Source organism: Coffea eugenioides, chromosome 6 (assembly GCF_003713205.1).
Source record: "Coffea eugenioides isolate CCC68of chromosome 6, Ceug_1.0, whole genome shotgun sequence".
NCBI classification, from domain to species: domain Eukaryota; kingdom Viridiplantae; phylum Streptophyta; class Magnoliopsida; order Gentianales; family Rubiaceae; genus Coffea; species Coffea eugenioides.
This window is the reverse complement of record NC_040040.1, coordinates 13,793,884-13,809,509: the sequence shown is the minus strand read 5'-3', so window position 1 is coordinate 13,809,509 and position 15,626 is coordinate 13,793,884. Positions and strand designations below refer to the sequence as shown.

The window sequence follows — 15,626 nt, the reverse complement described above, 5'->3', positions numbered from 1 at the left end:
TGCTGTTGTATTATGGACACCCTTGTTTATTTCTTGTGCTTCAGTCATTTTGATTCAATCTGCTATGGAATTTATTGCTATATGTCCAGTTATCCTTTTCAATTAACGTGGTACTTGTTTCAGGAAACAGGAAAACCTACATAGCCTTTTCAGCTTGACAAATAGATTTTGGGATAGTGTTTGTAATTATTCATAATCCTCAAGCTCAACGGCGACGGTAGAAAAATGACACATTTTCTTGTACGTTGTTTAGTTTTAAGAAAATTCAATCTCCTCAACTTGAGCAAACATTATTATGCTTAGGCCAAGTGCGTAAACCAAACCATCAAAAAAAAAAAAAACAAAAAAGCCTCTGGATATCGCATCACGAAGTAGAGTTTGTTTAATTTATTGAAAAGTGTTCAATGGCTTATGAGCGAAAAATTTTTACTAGGGTTAATTTCACTTGACACCTTTCAATTATACTTTTTTTTTTTGTCCTAACAAGTAGGTACGTAGACCTGACTAAACTAAGGAGGTGCGATGACACCATCCTTGAATTTTTATTGCTGCAGGTGGGGTTTGAACCCCCTAACCTGGTGGCCACTGAGCTTAGCTCAGTGCTTTTCAATTATACTTGAATTCTCACTTTAGTTTCTAACTATCTTAATGCGAGGCACGCGTTCTACTTTAAAATTTAAGGACCAAAATGAGAATTTAAATATAGTTGAAGGGTGGAAAATAGAATCACTTTTTTACTATTGTAACTGTACAGAAATAAGGCCAAAAAAAAAAATATATATATATATATGAATTTGCAGGAAAAGTTCTTATTGTCTACAATCTTTAACTGCATGCGGCAACTAATAATTACAACACGCTCATTTATTAAAGAAGAAGAAAACTCTTCGGGCAAGTTCGAAATCTTAACCTAAGATTGTCAGCAATTGTGAGTTGAGTAGACCAGGTGACAGAATCCTTTTTTATTTTCCTTTTTTTTTATGTAAAATACTTTGCAATTAAAGACTTTTTTATTCTGATTACTATTCTTCGATTCTTTATCGTGACTAGGCTCTCTTAATTCGTATCATGGACTTTTATTACGAAAGCGAGTGCTGGCCCTTCAACCCCCTTTCCAGGATCAAGCCATGTGCCAACTCTCAAGCGTCCATGGCGTGGGGACCTGTTCAACTTAATTCACATATCTCATCTATCTGGTGCAACTTTTACAGAAAAAGCAAATTACAAGTTGCCCAAAAAAACTTGAAACCTTCAAGAGAGCTAGCAATGAAAGTTTTAGAGCCTTTTGTTTCTGCTGCGGTGGTTTTGCAAGACTCAATCAAACTTCTCCCCAAAAATGGGAAGCTCATAGCATTAACCATTACACCTGCTCTTCTTTTCTCCTCCCTCTTCTTCTTGGTTTTCAATTTCTCCTGCAAATCAATGTTAAGCGACATGCTCATGAGGCAGTCTTTCATACCTTTAACCAGCACCAATAGAGCTGATTTCTTGACCATACTCGCCCGTCTCAAAGAAGATTTCGGCCTCTGGCAAGTTGTTGGTGCTACTTTGATTCTTGCCTACTGTATCATCTCCCTCTTCTCCATAATTTCAACCATTCTGGTGTCTGCCATTTCATACACTGAAAGGACATTAAGCACCAAGGACTTTATTTTACTTGTACTGAGATCCTGGAAAAGGGCGTTGATAGTCGGATTTTACGGTACCATGGTTCTTGATGTGGGCTACATTTACTGTCTTTTTGCTTTGGCTCGCCCTGGAAGTTTGTATTTTGGGTCTGTTGCCTTCTTTACCTTTTACTTAGCGTGCATTGTTTTCTACAATATCGTTTATTTACACACATCGGTCTTCTGGGCTTTGAGCATAGTGATCTCAGTGATGGAAGAAAATTGTTACGGGATTAAGGCAGTGAAAAAAGCAACAGAACTCATCCAGGGAAAATCGATTCTGGGTTACATTTTGAATACGATATTTGCCGTGCTATCTGTGATTCTATTTCAAGGGTTCAGGGTTATTAGAGGACACAAATGGTTGGTAAATGAGACATTTTTTTGGTTGTTTCTGGTGAATTTCTCGTGTTTATTAAGGTTGTTGAATGTTGTGGTGTTCACAGTCCTCTATTTTGAGTGTAAAAAGAACCATGGTGAAGAGACCGTTGATCTTCTAGCAGCAGAAGAGTATGCTGAAATATCTTCTATGCCACTTGCTGATGATATGCCATAATTCAGACTTGCAAGGCTGCAATGAAGTTTCCATCAACTGTTGTTGTAATTTTCCTTGTAATTTAGGCATTTAGCGTTCTTCGTACATTTGTACTTAATTTTGTTTTTATTATATAAATCAGAAGTTGAGATATGCAGAGAGATTCCTGCTCATTGCCTCGTAAACTGCTTTTTTGTTAAGCAGGTACTTCCTCCCCACCCCCAACCCCAACGCAATAAAATTTGTACAAGAGACAATCAAACAACAAAATATATCCAGGGAGGCGATGGATTTCTCGAGGTTCTTAGTTCTGTTGCTGATATTCTGGAGGAGTCCATCAAACTTCTTCCTAAAAATGGGAAGCTTGTTGCGTTGATCACCACACTTTCCCTGATACTCTTCTCTTCTTCTTTCTTGATCTACAGATTCTCTTCTCTATTTTTGTCAGATGATATGCTTGCCAGGCAATCCTCATTTTCCTCTAGCAGCTCCAACATCTTTGCTGGTATCATGGAAAATTTTCGGCTAATCATGCTTGTCAACGTTTATTTTTTGTTCTTTCTACATTTATCATCAGAGTTTTCCTTGAAACTGCAATTGTTATTCTATCAGCGACAAATAACTGTACAGTGGCAAGACCTTCTCTATGAAGGAATTGTGGCTTCAGATTGGAAGGACATGGAAACGGCCATTTGTCACAGGATTTTTTACAGCACTATTTGCAATGGGATATTTTTTCCTTGTTTCAGCTCTTGCTAGTCCGATGTTAAATTGTTTTCTGGGACTTTTATCCTCCCACTTGCAATCTTTCTTGGTGGGGTTGCCTGCATCTTTAGTCTCAAGTTATCGGTTGTATGGCTTATGGCCTTGGTGATTATTTCTGTGATTGAAGAAAATTGTCATGGAATCAAGGCCTTAGGCTTAGAGAAAGCTGAGGAACTGGTCAAAGGACAAAAGCTACATGTGGTTTCATTTTAAATTTGGGGTTCAGTCTGGTCTCTTTGACACTATTTCAAGGATTCAGGAGCACAATAGGTGAAAAATGGTTGAATAATCACATGACAGTTTTTTGGCTTCTTGTGTTGAACTGGTCTTGTTTACAAATGATGTTCCAGTTGGTCATGACATGCACTGTGCTGCACTTCCACTGTAAAAAATACCATGGTGAAGAACTTGAAATGCATGGGACCTTCGGCTACAGTAAAGTATCAACTGTACCACAATTCGTCAATATATTACCACAGAGTTAGGAGTTAGGACCTCAAGTTTCTTGAGCGTCAAATGTTGTATTTTGTTTCAGTGAGTAAATTCATTCAGTATTTTACCTCTCGCATTAAATTTTTGCATTTTTCAGACAACTTACTCTGGATAAACTCTAGCCTTCGAGTTTCTTTAGTGTCAAATGTTGTATTTTGTTTCTGTGAGTAAATTCATTCAGTGTTCTACTTCTCGCATTTTTTGCATTTTTCTGACAACTGTGGATAGACTCTACTAGCATAACATGTACCTTTGGGGAATAGCTGTAAAATTGAAAATAACTCAAATAGCTGCATCAGGTAAGTCTAAGAACTGTAGACGTGTGCAATTTCTTGATGCAAAAGCCAGTTTAGGTACTTAAGCATATCCCTCGTAACTCATTTTCCCGAGAAACTAATAAATTCACCCCAAAACAAGAAAGGTAAACAAAAAAAAGAAGAGGAAAATTGCTGAAGACAACATTTAAGGAGCGCTAAAATTTTTAAGAAATAAATTGGATGGACAATTCCAGAAGGCTAGAACCAGAAGAGTTGCTTCTACTTGATGGAAGAATGAAAACACAGGAACTCATTCCTTACGAACTATGGAAAAAGGTTTTAATGCTTTCACTTTCTTTACTTTGAAAGAGCAACTCTATTTTAATTTAATGAATCTCATGTAAAAAGAGTAAATTAAAATATCTTTTACAGCTAAAACGTGGATTATTTTTTTAGATAGTATTTTTCTGCCAACTTCCTTTTGTTTTTAGCTTCTTTCGTTATGCTCCTTGACATGTATTTATTATCATTATTGCTTGACAAGTAGCTTTTGGCATTGGATAACCCATCAAACTAACACGTAAAATTTTTAAATCAATTTTTACCATTAATCTGATATTTTGCTGCTTCGAATTATCAGTAAGACAGACAGAATTTCTCTTGGAAATGATCAAACGCCTACTCGGAGACAAACATTACAAAACACAAACCAAAGAGTACGACTATAAATGCTTTACATGTCACCAAGGCATTCCCATGAAAAATCAGATATGGAGAACCTAAAAACTCTAGCCTCCTTTATCAAGAGAGAAGTGCAACCTTCCTCGGGCATCCTAGGAATTTTGAGGGATTCCTTCAAGATTACCATTAAAAATGGGAGGCTTGCTCTGTTCATCACATTTGTCATGTTCTCCTATTACTCCCTGTTGGGATTTGCTGATAATATACTTCTGGCGCCTGTATTAACAGATATGGTGGCCAAATCCAAGCTTGTACCCACAGATGTAAGAATTAGCAAAGCTGATCCGATCTTATACAAAGGCATTATCAAACATGTTCGATATTTTTTCACTTATGAACTGGTTGCATTGTTCTTCTCGAGCCTCTTGTTGACCTTTTCGCTTGCAGCTTCTGTTCACTCAACATATGAAGCTTATACTGCAAAAGTTTCAAGCTTGAAAGACATGTTATTGGGGACTAGGGGAAGGTTCAAAAGGCCTTGGATCACAATCCTTCTGATGATTCTAATAATCTTGGCAAGTGCAGCCCTCTTATCAACATAAGTAGATAACGTCCCACCAGCATTCAGCCAAAACTTTCGTCGTCCTCTCACGTGCCCGGCATGTGTATTGGAAACATCATGTTGTTCGCGCATTGCGCGTCAGCTTCCCATCTGGCTTCGCCTGCCAGTGTCCCATGTGCCCGTCCGTCCTTCTTTCTGTGCGTCTGCTGCATTTGCTTTCTTCCCGCTCCCTTCTCTCTCCAACTGCATTTACTTCTCCCCACAATGTTGCTCTGCCACTTACCCGCATGCTCTGGAGCCTGCTGCAACATTTTGTTGAGCTCTGGTATTTGGTTCTCCCAAGCCCATAGCCTTCTTACCGCCCAATTGCTCTGCCACTTACCCGCATGCTCTGGAGCCTGCTGCAACATTTTGTTGAGCTCTGGTATTTGGTTCTCCCAAGCCCATAGCCTTCTTACCGCCCAAGGAGCTGCCACCTTCGCTGTCGGCTGCATCGGTACAGATCTTGTGCCGTTCGTTTGCCTCTCCTTCTCTTTTGTTGTAAGCTCTCTTCTTTTTCTTTTATTTTCCTTTCCAGTGAGGTCCGATCCTTTCTTCAAGTTTCCTCTGTTCATTTTTTTCCCCTGGCGTTCCTATTTTTTTCCCTTGTCCGGTGACATGCAGCTTTCTGTTTTTTTGCTCAGCCACTGTCTTCTTTCCGCCCAAGGAGGTGCCATCTTCGCTGTTGGTTGCAGCTGTCCGGATCTTCTTCCATTCGTTTGGATCTCTTCCTCTTCCTTCGTTGTAAGCTTTCTTCGTCTCTTCTTCCTGTCCAGTCAGCTTCAGTCCTTGCTACAAGTTTCCTTCTTTCTTCTTTTTTTTTTTTTGCCTGAAATTCGTATGTTTTGACGCCATCATCGCCGACCTTCAGTCCCAGCTTCAGTCCCTCGATGCCTCCCTTTCCGACGCTTCCGACAAACTCACCTTCACTGACCAAGAAAAGGTCCGATTCTTATAACCAACCCAACCAAGTGAGCACTAATAAAAAAAAAAAAAGGAAAGCCTGCCAGTCTATATTTTTACAATGAAAGAGAAATCCATGACCCGTATCAGTTTTCCTATGCCTCGCTCTCCCTTTTTTTCTTTTTTTGTCAATTTAATCTATATCTCAAGAAAGACATGGAAAATTAAGTTCATGCTTCTGAATATCATTGATCAGCTCTCTGTGTTCGTAGAAAATTCAGCCCAACTCTTTGTGCCCGTTTGTCTAACCTCCTTTCCTTGCTTAAGCAGGTCACTCATCATGAATATGAAGTCGAAACAGCAAATGGAAGAACAATTACAAAAAAAGGAAAACCAAAAGTACTGTAATGTTTGCGGTATGTAATTTTGATTTCTGATCAGTATGCATTGTCGTAGGGGAACGATTCTTTATGTGTATATTTCTTGGTTATGTGTAATTGTCCCTATTACTACAGGACCCAAGTAGACATAAAAAACTAGAGACACCAAAAGCTGTTACACCTAGACCTGTTACTAAGGTAATTAAACGATGAACTAGGATAAATTTTCCTTCTCAGTGTCATCATGCTGGTTGTTTTAGCTTTTGATCTTTTGTGGAGTGTCAGTCATGTCTCACCCAACAAGAAGTATGATTTTTGCCTATTTTTGATGAATGGGGTGTACTAGACAGACAATAATCGTGGTCACGAAATTCTCTTACCTTGAAATGGTGTTACTCTTATTCATATCATTTAGGATTAAGTTGTGATTACTAATAGATTAATGCAATGAAACAGAGCAATTGGTTAACCTGAGCAAGGTAAAGTAGAAACAAGGAGAAATTTAACTGTATGTGATGAAGTTTGTCTCTGTACACTGCAAGATGCCTTGTGATTACGGTCACATATAATTTTATGTTATGTGTACTGACATTTGTGATTGGAATTTCATGATAGGGAACAAAGGGACAAGTTCATACAAATTCATCTAATATAGGTGATCTGTTTTCAGAAGGATCTCTGAATCCTTATGCAGATGATCCCTATGCATTTGATTAGAGGTATCCCCGTTTCATGTTAGTTCTATTTGAATTGCAGTACTTTAATTAATGTGCAGTTGACCTTTCCTGCATTGGGTTAATAGTTCATGTACTCAGGTGCAAGATTTACTCCATAAACTAGACAATTATTTTTATTTTTTTTGCTACTGGAAATGGAATGGGACAGCTTTTGATTGTTAAACATTTTCCTTTTTATTAAGTATGAAGTGTTTGGGTCGACTGTGAAGAAGCCGGTGCAAAAAAAAAAAAAGGATTTGTCTACAAAAAAGGTTGCTTCTACCCACTGATTATTCTATAAGATTTATTGCATGCATTGTTTTCTATGTCCTGAGCTACATTAGACGAGGAAACTTTTTTAAACGTTTAGCTTGTTCAATATTGATCAGGTATAATGCTATGAGATCATTTTGGTAAATCTGCAGTCTGGCATGAATACTAAATGTTCAGTTGTTCTTGATACTGCTAAGGAGCTGTTTCTCTTAGTTAAGTTGTTTGTAGTATCAAATCACTGCTGCATCTGGATTTTGGCAGGAACTGTATCATGCAATAGAAGGCTTTGCAAATGGAGGATGAAATTTTTTAATTCTAGACATTTTAGCACACAAAAAATGTACATTGCAACTGTAATAATGTTCCTTCATTGATAAACAAGAATTAAATGTTTGCATGTGTCTGAAATGCGAAATTGCCTGTTTTCGTGGCTCCAAAACTCTTATCTGGAAGTTTGATTGCTATAATAACACAGAGCTCTTGTTAAAGATGTATGGCCAATATTGCATTCCCCTCTGCATCTTGATTTTTTGTGAAAAGAAATTATGTTGATTTTTCGTGTCACTTTTGTTTGTACCTCCAATCTTTTACCCTAACGGTATCGTGCCACGTGAGAAAACTAAAATCAATTGAGGGTGTCTTGTCAACATATAAGACTATTTGTATACCTTGGTTGAGGTCAGGGAATGTTTGATTTCCCTAGGTGCACCGTGGATTTGTTATTAGTTATTAGTTTTTAAAAACCCTATGTATTCCTTGATTTCCTTTTTTTTGGTGGTTAATGTTATTTTTGTTATAGAGCATGGATCCGGCTCACTTTTCATGATGATACTGGGTGTGTAAATGTTATTGCATTAGGTGTCGAAGCTGAGAAGCTGATTGGTGTTAGCGCGCTTGACATGTTTGAGGCTGCTTACAATGAGGTTATGTGTTGCTCTATTCTCATGCATAGATACCTGAACTTGGAGATTGTTCAACTATGTAGCCAGGTCATTTGGATTTGTCATTAATGAACTTTCTTTTATGCAATTTTAATGGTCTGATTTCTGTACATGGATTCTTGAATTGCCACTTTATTTCGATTCAACCTTTTTGCAGACCTTTAAGTTGTACCATCGTGTGGCTTGTCGAATTGAACTGACCAGGCTCCTATGCTATTTTAAGCGTTCATCCGATGTGTTCAACAAAGTGACGTGCACTAAATACACTGTTGTTGCTTGCTACCCAGTTTAGAGAGGTTGTTTTTGGATGCTTATTTCTTGTGCTATCTTGTCAGCTCGTGAACTTCTTTGAGCTTGTAGTGGCGTCGGTATTAGTTTTGAGGCTTATATGCTATTGATACTAATAGCATTTAGTGGTTCTGTTCTTTTTAAAAAATTTTCTTTGGGATGCTTTGTTATGCTGCCAGCTCAGAGCCTTTCTTCTTGGGCTGAGTTCTTAGGCAGCAGTAGTATTTGGAATAGTGATATGTAAACTATAGACCACATGTTTGTTACTTAGACGATTCATTCACTGGACAATTACTAAACTTTGTTTTGTTTCTGCGTTTCTAAAGCCTAGATCTTTGTATAGTTCTTTAGCCTTTGGAGTTTTAAGCAACAAACATTCCTTCTGTCCTAGCTGTTACTTTTGTTATTCCAACTTATTACATCTAATAAAGTCAATGTCCTTTTTATTTTCAAAATTATATACATGCTACATATGTTTTATGGGCATCCATAATAAATTATCACCGCGCAGGGCGCGGTTCATGCCTCCTAGTTCATATTAATTGGAGTAACAGGAGTGATGACTGAAGGTCCTCTCCTGACTGTTCTTGACTGGACACTGCTAATTTTTGGTGTGTGCTACTGTATTTATATCTCTGCTTTGTGGATGCTGAGCCTTGTGGCTTCTGTGATGGAAGAGAATTTGTCTGGAGTGATGACTGAAGGTCCTCTCCTGACTGTTCTTGACTGGACACTGCTAATTTTTGGTGTGTGCTACTGTATTTATATCTCTGCTTTGTGGATGCTGAGCCTTGTGGCTTCTGTGATGGAAGAGAATTTGTCTGGACTAAAGGCAATAGACAAAGCCAGCGAGCTCATGAAAGGTAAAAGATTGCAGGGTTGTGTTCTGATGACGCTCTTGATGTTTGCAAGTGGTGCAATCTATCTGACCTTCTTTATCTTGCCCGCTAACCAAGTGAAATTGGTTGGATTGACAATGAAAATTGCAAAGATTTGCTCATTTTGCCTGATGAAGTTGTCTTTATTTGTGGTGTTCACCCTGTTCTACCATGAATGCAAAAAGAGGCAGCCAGTGGAGGAGAATCTGTATGCTCCAGTCTCTGCTATTGACCAATTTTAGTGGGAAATTTACAGCAACATTTTGGATGAACAATGAATTTGTAGTTCTTATCCATTTCTGGAATCACTGTACGGTATTGCTTAGTGCTTTCAAATTACTAGTTTGTTCAATCTCCACTGCAACATATAAACTTGCCTTTCTCCAAACGTTAAACATTACTTTTTGCCTTTTCATTTTATTGTCCTTTGAGCATTAGTAACTCAGAGAAATCTTTTTGTTTTTTAAAGATTAAAAAATATTGACAGATTGACAATCATGACTAAGTGAAAGCAACGCATTTGGATCTTGCAGCCAATTTACCAATAATATGTTTCTCCCCTTTCTTAATTCTTGTTTTTTTCTTCTTCATCTTTTGCCTTTTTTTTAGGGCAAATTACCTTTTACCCTCCTGTGATCTGATACTTTATCACATAACCCTTCTATGGTTTAAAAACCTACTCCCTCCCTTTTTTTATAACTGACGTTTAAGAAATTTGCTCTAGTGTACTTTTATCTGTCGTTTTATTATCCCCATACAGTATTAATTATTTTTTCACAATTTTACCATTTTATCTCTCTTTTCCAATACAGGGTTCTTAATTACTACTCCAATTTTCGTGGGAGTTAGTTTGCATTGCTTTTGGCCTAGTAAAATAGCACCATTTAGTACTCTAGTGAGAGAAAACATGGGTGAATTGGATAATTAATGAGGGTACAAAAGGAAAGTAGTGTACAGATTTAAGCAATGAAAAACTTTTCTTAATTGGTGTGCAAAACCTTAAACGTCAGTTATAAAAAAAGGGAGGGAGTATATATAACCCGCTCATAATTTGGATTAAAGTATCGTTATTAGTTTTTCCATTAAAACTAGTGGTCAAAAGTACAAAGTCAAGTCAAACTAATAAACTTGACAAATTCACACTTTTAATATTTGAAAACAAATTCTCTCTCTCTCTCTCTCTCTCTCTCTCTCTCTTGGAAGAGAAGAGAAGAGATGATTTTGAAAACTTATACTTTGGTTTAGAAAATCTTAATTTTCACCAAATACAAAAGAGATGAAAGGGAAATAAAAAATAAAAAAATGGAAGAGAAATATAAAACAAATAAATAAGAAACAAAAAACTCCAAATATTTTTTGTCTACATATATCATTATAGGTTTTTAAACCAAAACTTTAATGGTATTTTCTAGTTCTTATTTAGCTATTTTTTATTTCAATTTCTTCTTTTTTATGTTTGGAGAGAAAAAAAGAGTTAATAAAAGGATATATTTGTAAATGTAGTAGTTTGATTTTGACTTTTTACTAATTGCGATAGTTTTAACGGAAAAACTAATAGTAACATATTAACTCAAATCATGAAAAGATTATATATAAATTTTTAATTCACAAGAGATATGTAGTAAAGTATCATATTACAGAAGAGTAAAAAGTAATTTATCTTTTTATTATTATTATTTATTTGAACCCTTTGTCTCCAACCTGTCAAGTCCTAAATGGCTTACCGGTGGCCTGGTGGTTAGTATTTGTTTGTTGATTGATTCGTCAGTTAAACTGCAAAAAGCCGGTGCAAGGTGCATATCGTGACTTGTGCGATATTTATACTAATTCTATTTGATCAGGTCAAACTTTCCCTCTCCCGACAGGCTGCATGATCCTATTTTCTGTCATCACGACAAATGCTGCTGCATTCACTACTGGTTCAAAATGTCAATGCCGCTAATCCAACGTCTTAATCAGGTGATTGTAACCATACATGTCACGCGTAAAAATATGTGGGCAAGGAGGACTCTTAAAAAATACGCAGAATTTGTATAATATCTTCGGAACTCATTCTTTGCAACCAAAATCACCAACCCTGTACCCAAGAAAATACGAGGCAAAAATATTTCTTCAAAACAAAGAGTCCAAAATAGAATTTAACCTTAAATTATGGAGCAAAATAATTTGTAAAAGTTTCAACGCATAATCTTGTCATAAGGCCAAGGCGACTTTAGTCTAATGTTGAGGTTGAGATTTCATAAATTAAAGATCTTAAATTCTAATCGTAGTTATTAAACCTAACTCGAACGGGCAATTGATCCGGTTAGTCCGATGACCCAGGTATAAGATCAAACGGAGTCTCTAATTTGACCGGACAAAGAATTGACCTGATCAAACGCGAATAAACCCATTTGACCCAATGGCTCAACTGAAAATCCATCCAATTTTTCAATTTATGCAGTTTATTCATTTAGTTTTTTTACAATTGTAAACTATATTTATATATACACACACACACACTTTTAATAAGATTCATAAATTGGATCTTCATTTAAATGTGCATAAAACTTTACCACTTGCTTAATTTTTATTTGATAATTAAATATTTTTTTAATAAACTTGTTTACTTTTTTATTTTACAATTAATCCTTTTAATTTTAGACTGACAATATTTGAGTTCTAGAAAATTACTTTGTTTTTAAACTAAAAGTAAAATAATGAAAAACTAATGCTATATTTTTTAAAACAAGTGATATAATTTTGTTTTATACTTGACTATATTGTTTATTTATGTAAAAGTACGATAAAATGAAATTAAATCTTCTAATAATTTCTATATATTCATTATATATCTTTCTAAGTACAATTATTAGTATCTAAAAGCACTTTATTGTATATTTTATGTATATTAAAATTGCTATTTATATTTATAAATATTAAATTAATGATCACCGGTTCAACCAGTGATCCATTGACTCAATCCTTTTGCCGAATTTCTTGTCGGGTTGGGTTTAATAACTTATAATCTCTCCTATCATTTATTATGGTGTGATGTATGAAGTTAATTGAGAAGAAAAAAAAATTGATTGAAAAACGTGTTTGTGAGGTAAACAAGTAACTTTTTTGCAAATAATGTGATATCCAAACAAATAATCTTGCCGAACTTCCATAAATTCTTACTATTTCAGCAATCTTGCATCTTCAAACAGTGATGCTACCAAGGCACCAGAAGACTGTCCTTCGTTCGAATGGCCACTTTACCGTGTTGAGGGCGGTGTACGTTGTCTATATGGATTAGGTTTACAGATCTATTGGACCAGAGAATTCGAACGTCTCTAGAAAGAGATGAATAGAAGAAATTGCATTTGACTGTTACTAAACATACCGTTGAATCCGTCAATTATTAGATTTTTCTGTGCAAACAACTAATCTTCAAATTGTGAATATGTCGATAACAAAAGCAATTTACCGAGCTTTGAGCACTCAATATCGTAATATTATGTGACTTTCAACAATGAATTTGATGTTAATTGTCTTCTTGACTATGCTTATTATTATTTTTTATTTTATTTTATTCGTGCTCATGTGTAATTCAAACATATATCCAATCAAAAGCGCACACGTAAAACTAACTCATTTGCTCAAAATGATTCCTAAAAGGATTCTCAACATGTTATTGCACACACGGCCTTGAGTCAAGTCTACTCGCGAAAATCATCTTTGGATTAACCGTCCCCAGATCTGTTTTGTCATTTGTGCGTATCATATCATCTGTGACTTGGTCATTATCATATTAATTACTGTATTTTCAATTTCTTTTAGTTTATTATCTAGAAAGCTCCGTTCAAAGAAAAATGTAAGCCAAGTTACCAGCCAGTCAAGTTGCCTCCAAATAAGAGGTTGTTTAATTATGTAATCTGAAACGGACAGCCTTTGGCAAACCGCTGCCGTGTGGACCAAAAAAAGACAAACATATCAATTTCCATGAAATTAATGTGGGACAAATCTCCTGGAAATTCCAGCGTTGACCTGAGCTTTTTCTCCAAGAAATACTAGATGGGAACAAAGTCTTTAACTATGGTAACTGATACCTGAGAAGGCTTATCTTTGTTTATGATCAGAAAAGGCTTACCTTAGTTAAGAAGGCTTTACCATAGTCACACATTGAATCCTTTAAAATCATATTATCCCTCTATAAAAAAGCTTCACACATCTGATATCCCCATAACTCTCCCAAGGAATACCGATGGAGAAAAAGTTGAATACAGTAGTGCTCTACATCAAGAGAGAATACCAGCCTTCTTTGCTAAAGGAAGCCTTCAAAATCACCATAAAAAATGGGAGTCTCGTGCTTTTTATCACCTTCATCATGTTTTCCTACTATTCCCTGATGAAATTTGCCGATCATCTTGTTTTAGATCCTGTATTATCGAGCTTTGTGGCCAACTCCAAGCTCCTGCCCAAAAATGGTTCATTCACGGATTCTGATCTGGCCTTATACAAACCATTTCTCAAAGATCTTCGATTTATCCTCGCTTTCAAATTCGTGGAATGGGCTTTCTTGTGCGTTGTTCTGATGTTTTCAGTTGCAGCTTCTGTTCATTCAACATATGAAGCCCATACTGCGAAACAGTTGGGCCTAAAAGATATGTTGTGTGGTCTGAGGGGAAAAATCAGAAGGCCTTTGAAGACGAGTATTTGGATGGTTATCATCAGCTTGGCAAGTGCAGCACTGTTGTTCTTTACAGTCGGAGTTGTTGGAGTCATGACTGAAGGTTCTGTTTCAAATTATCTGAGTTTGGCAGTGCTGGTTTTTGCTGCTCTCTATTATGTCGGAGTCTTTTCTCTGTGGATGCTCAGCCTTGTGGTTTCCGTGCTGGAAGAAAACTTCTCCGGATTGAAGGCGATCTACCAAGCCAATGAGCTGATGAAGGGCAAAAAGCTGAAGGGTTTTGGTCTAATGGTGCTTTTGATATTAATCAGTGCAGCGATCCATATGACCTTTGCTTGCTTGGCATCTCTCGCCATGGCTGAGAAAGTAGCATTCGTTGGTGGGGCAATCAGTACTCTGAAGATTTGGCCATATTGCCTGATGAAACTGTTTGTTTTTGCGGTGTATACCCTGTTTTACCATGAATTGAAGCAGAAGCAGCAGGCGGAGGAGAACGCAGCTCTGTATACTCCTATCTCTGCAATTGCAGAATTTTAGTGTGAAATTTGCAGCCAGATCTACTTCTTGTCTTGTCGATGTACCAAACCTTTTGTATGAATAATGGCTCAGCCGTTGTGTAATGTTACCAGCAAAAGAGGGCTGTATTTGTGTATTGCTTCGTGCCTGGTATTTGTTGTTTCGATCTCTGTCTCAGTAGACAAGCTTACAATTTTCGGAAGAATTACGAATAATATACTTTCCATGAGAAACCAAGGACACGAGAATCTTGCAAACATTTCTAATCTAGTCCTAAGGGAAATGCAAGTCTACTAAAACAACCACCACCTAGCCACACACGGTCAAATACTTCATCTTGGTTTTCTTTTTTTCAGTTACTTAATCTTAGTTACTCATGGATATTTCATTTTGTGTCAAGTTCATAGAGCATTTGTACGATTCCTAATAACGTAATATTAACTGTGCTTATACCGCAATTTTCCTTATTCAGTCATGCTGCAATTTTCCTTGTGAGATGTGCAATCGTTCATCAACTTGTGTTTGAATGAAGGCTACGTTTTAATAGAAGAAGGAAAGTTATTTGGAAAGGTGAAGGCCAAGAAAGATGTGAGGTAATAAAAGGGTAAAAGTTACTTTCCTATGTAGTATGAGATTAACAAGAATAAATTTAGAGGACATAGGAAGCTAGCAATCCTTAGTGAAAACTCTTATTTCGAAATCTTTCAAATTTTGTAGGACGAAAGAAAGATGCACGAAGATCAATAAGAATAAATTCTAACTTTTTAAGCAAACACACAAAAGAAACAAAATATAAAAAATGTCTTACACTTTCCTAAGCTTTATTATTATTATTATTATTTTTTTTACTTCCCAAAGTTTTACTTGCTACAAATACTAACAAATGAAGAGGATAGGGAAAAAAGATTATTTGATCGTCATTTACAATCACTTTTGTATTCTTTCTTGTATACGTTTTCTAATTACTTTTTTTTTCGTCTTTTATCTCATATAAATCTCATCGGACAAATGCTAATAATAAAAAATTTTATTAAAAAATGCAACGCAAATGGATTTCCACAAGTTGAGGGCTGAATTAA

The 15,626-nt window shown here is 36.2% G+C and overlaps 3 protein-coding genes and 1 long non-coding RNA gene across 4 annotated transcripts; all 4 read left to right on the top strand.

The window, feature by feature from the left end:
- The first annotated feature begins 1,149 nt into the window (after positions 1–1,149).
- On the top strand, positions 1,150–2,223 carry LOC113773611. Its single transcript, XM_027318243.1, has one exon. It carries the CDS (start codon positions 1,150–1,152, stop codon positions 2,221–2,223), a length of 1,074 nt encoding a protein of 357 aa, XP_027174044.1.
- A 2,148-nt stretch (positions 2,224–4,371) lies between these two features.
- LOC113775776 lies at positions 4,372–9,620 on the top strand. Its single transcript, XM_027320787.1, has 3 exons — positions 4,372–4,990; positions 9,032–9,068; positions 9,204–9,620. The coding sequence occupies exons 1-3, from the start codon at positions 4,445–4,447 to the stop codon at positions 9,617–9,619; spliced, it is 999 nt and encodes a 332-aa protein (XP_027176588.1). The 5' UTR covers positions 4,372–4,444; the 3' UTR covers position 9,620.
- LOC113775777 lies at positions 5,657–8,934 on the top strand. The gene is made up of 5 exons (XR_003468933.1): positions 5,657–5,742; positions 6,232–6,317; positions 6,897–7,000; positions 8,129–8,259; positions 8,369–8,934. It is a non-coding gene; the product is annotated as an uncharacterized LOC113775777 (long non-coding RNA).
- A 3,985-nt stretch (positions 9,621–13,605) lies between the features above and the next one.
- On the top strand, positions 13,606–14,568 carry LOC113773610. The gene has a single exon (XM_027318242.1). The coding sequence runs from the start codon at positions 13,606–13,608 to the stop codon at positions 14,566–14,568; it is 963 nt and encodes a 320-aa protein (XP_027174043.1).
- The last annotated feature ends 1,058 nt before the right edge of the window (positions 14,569–15,626 follow it).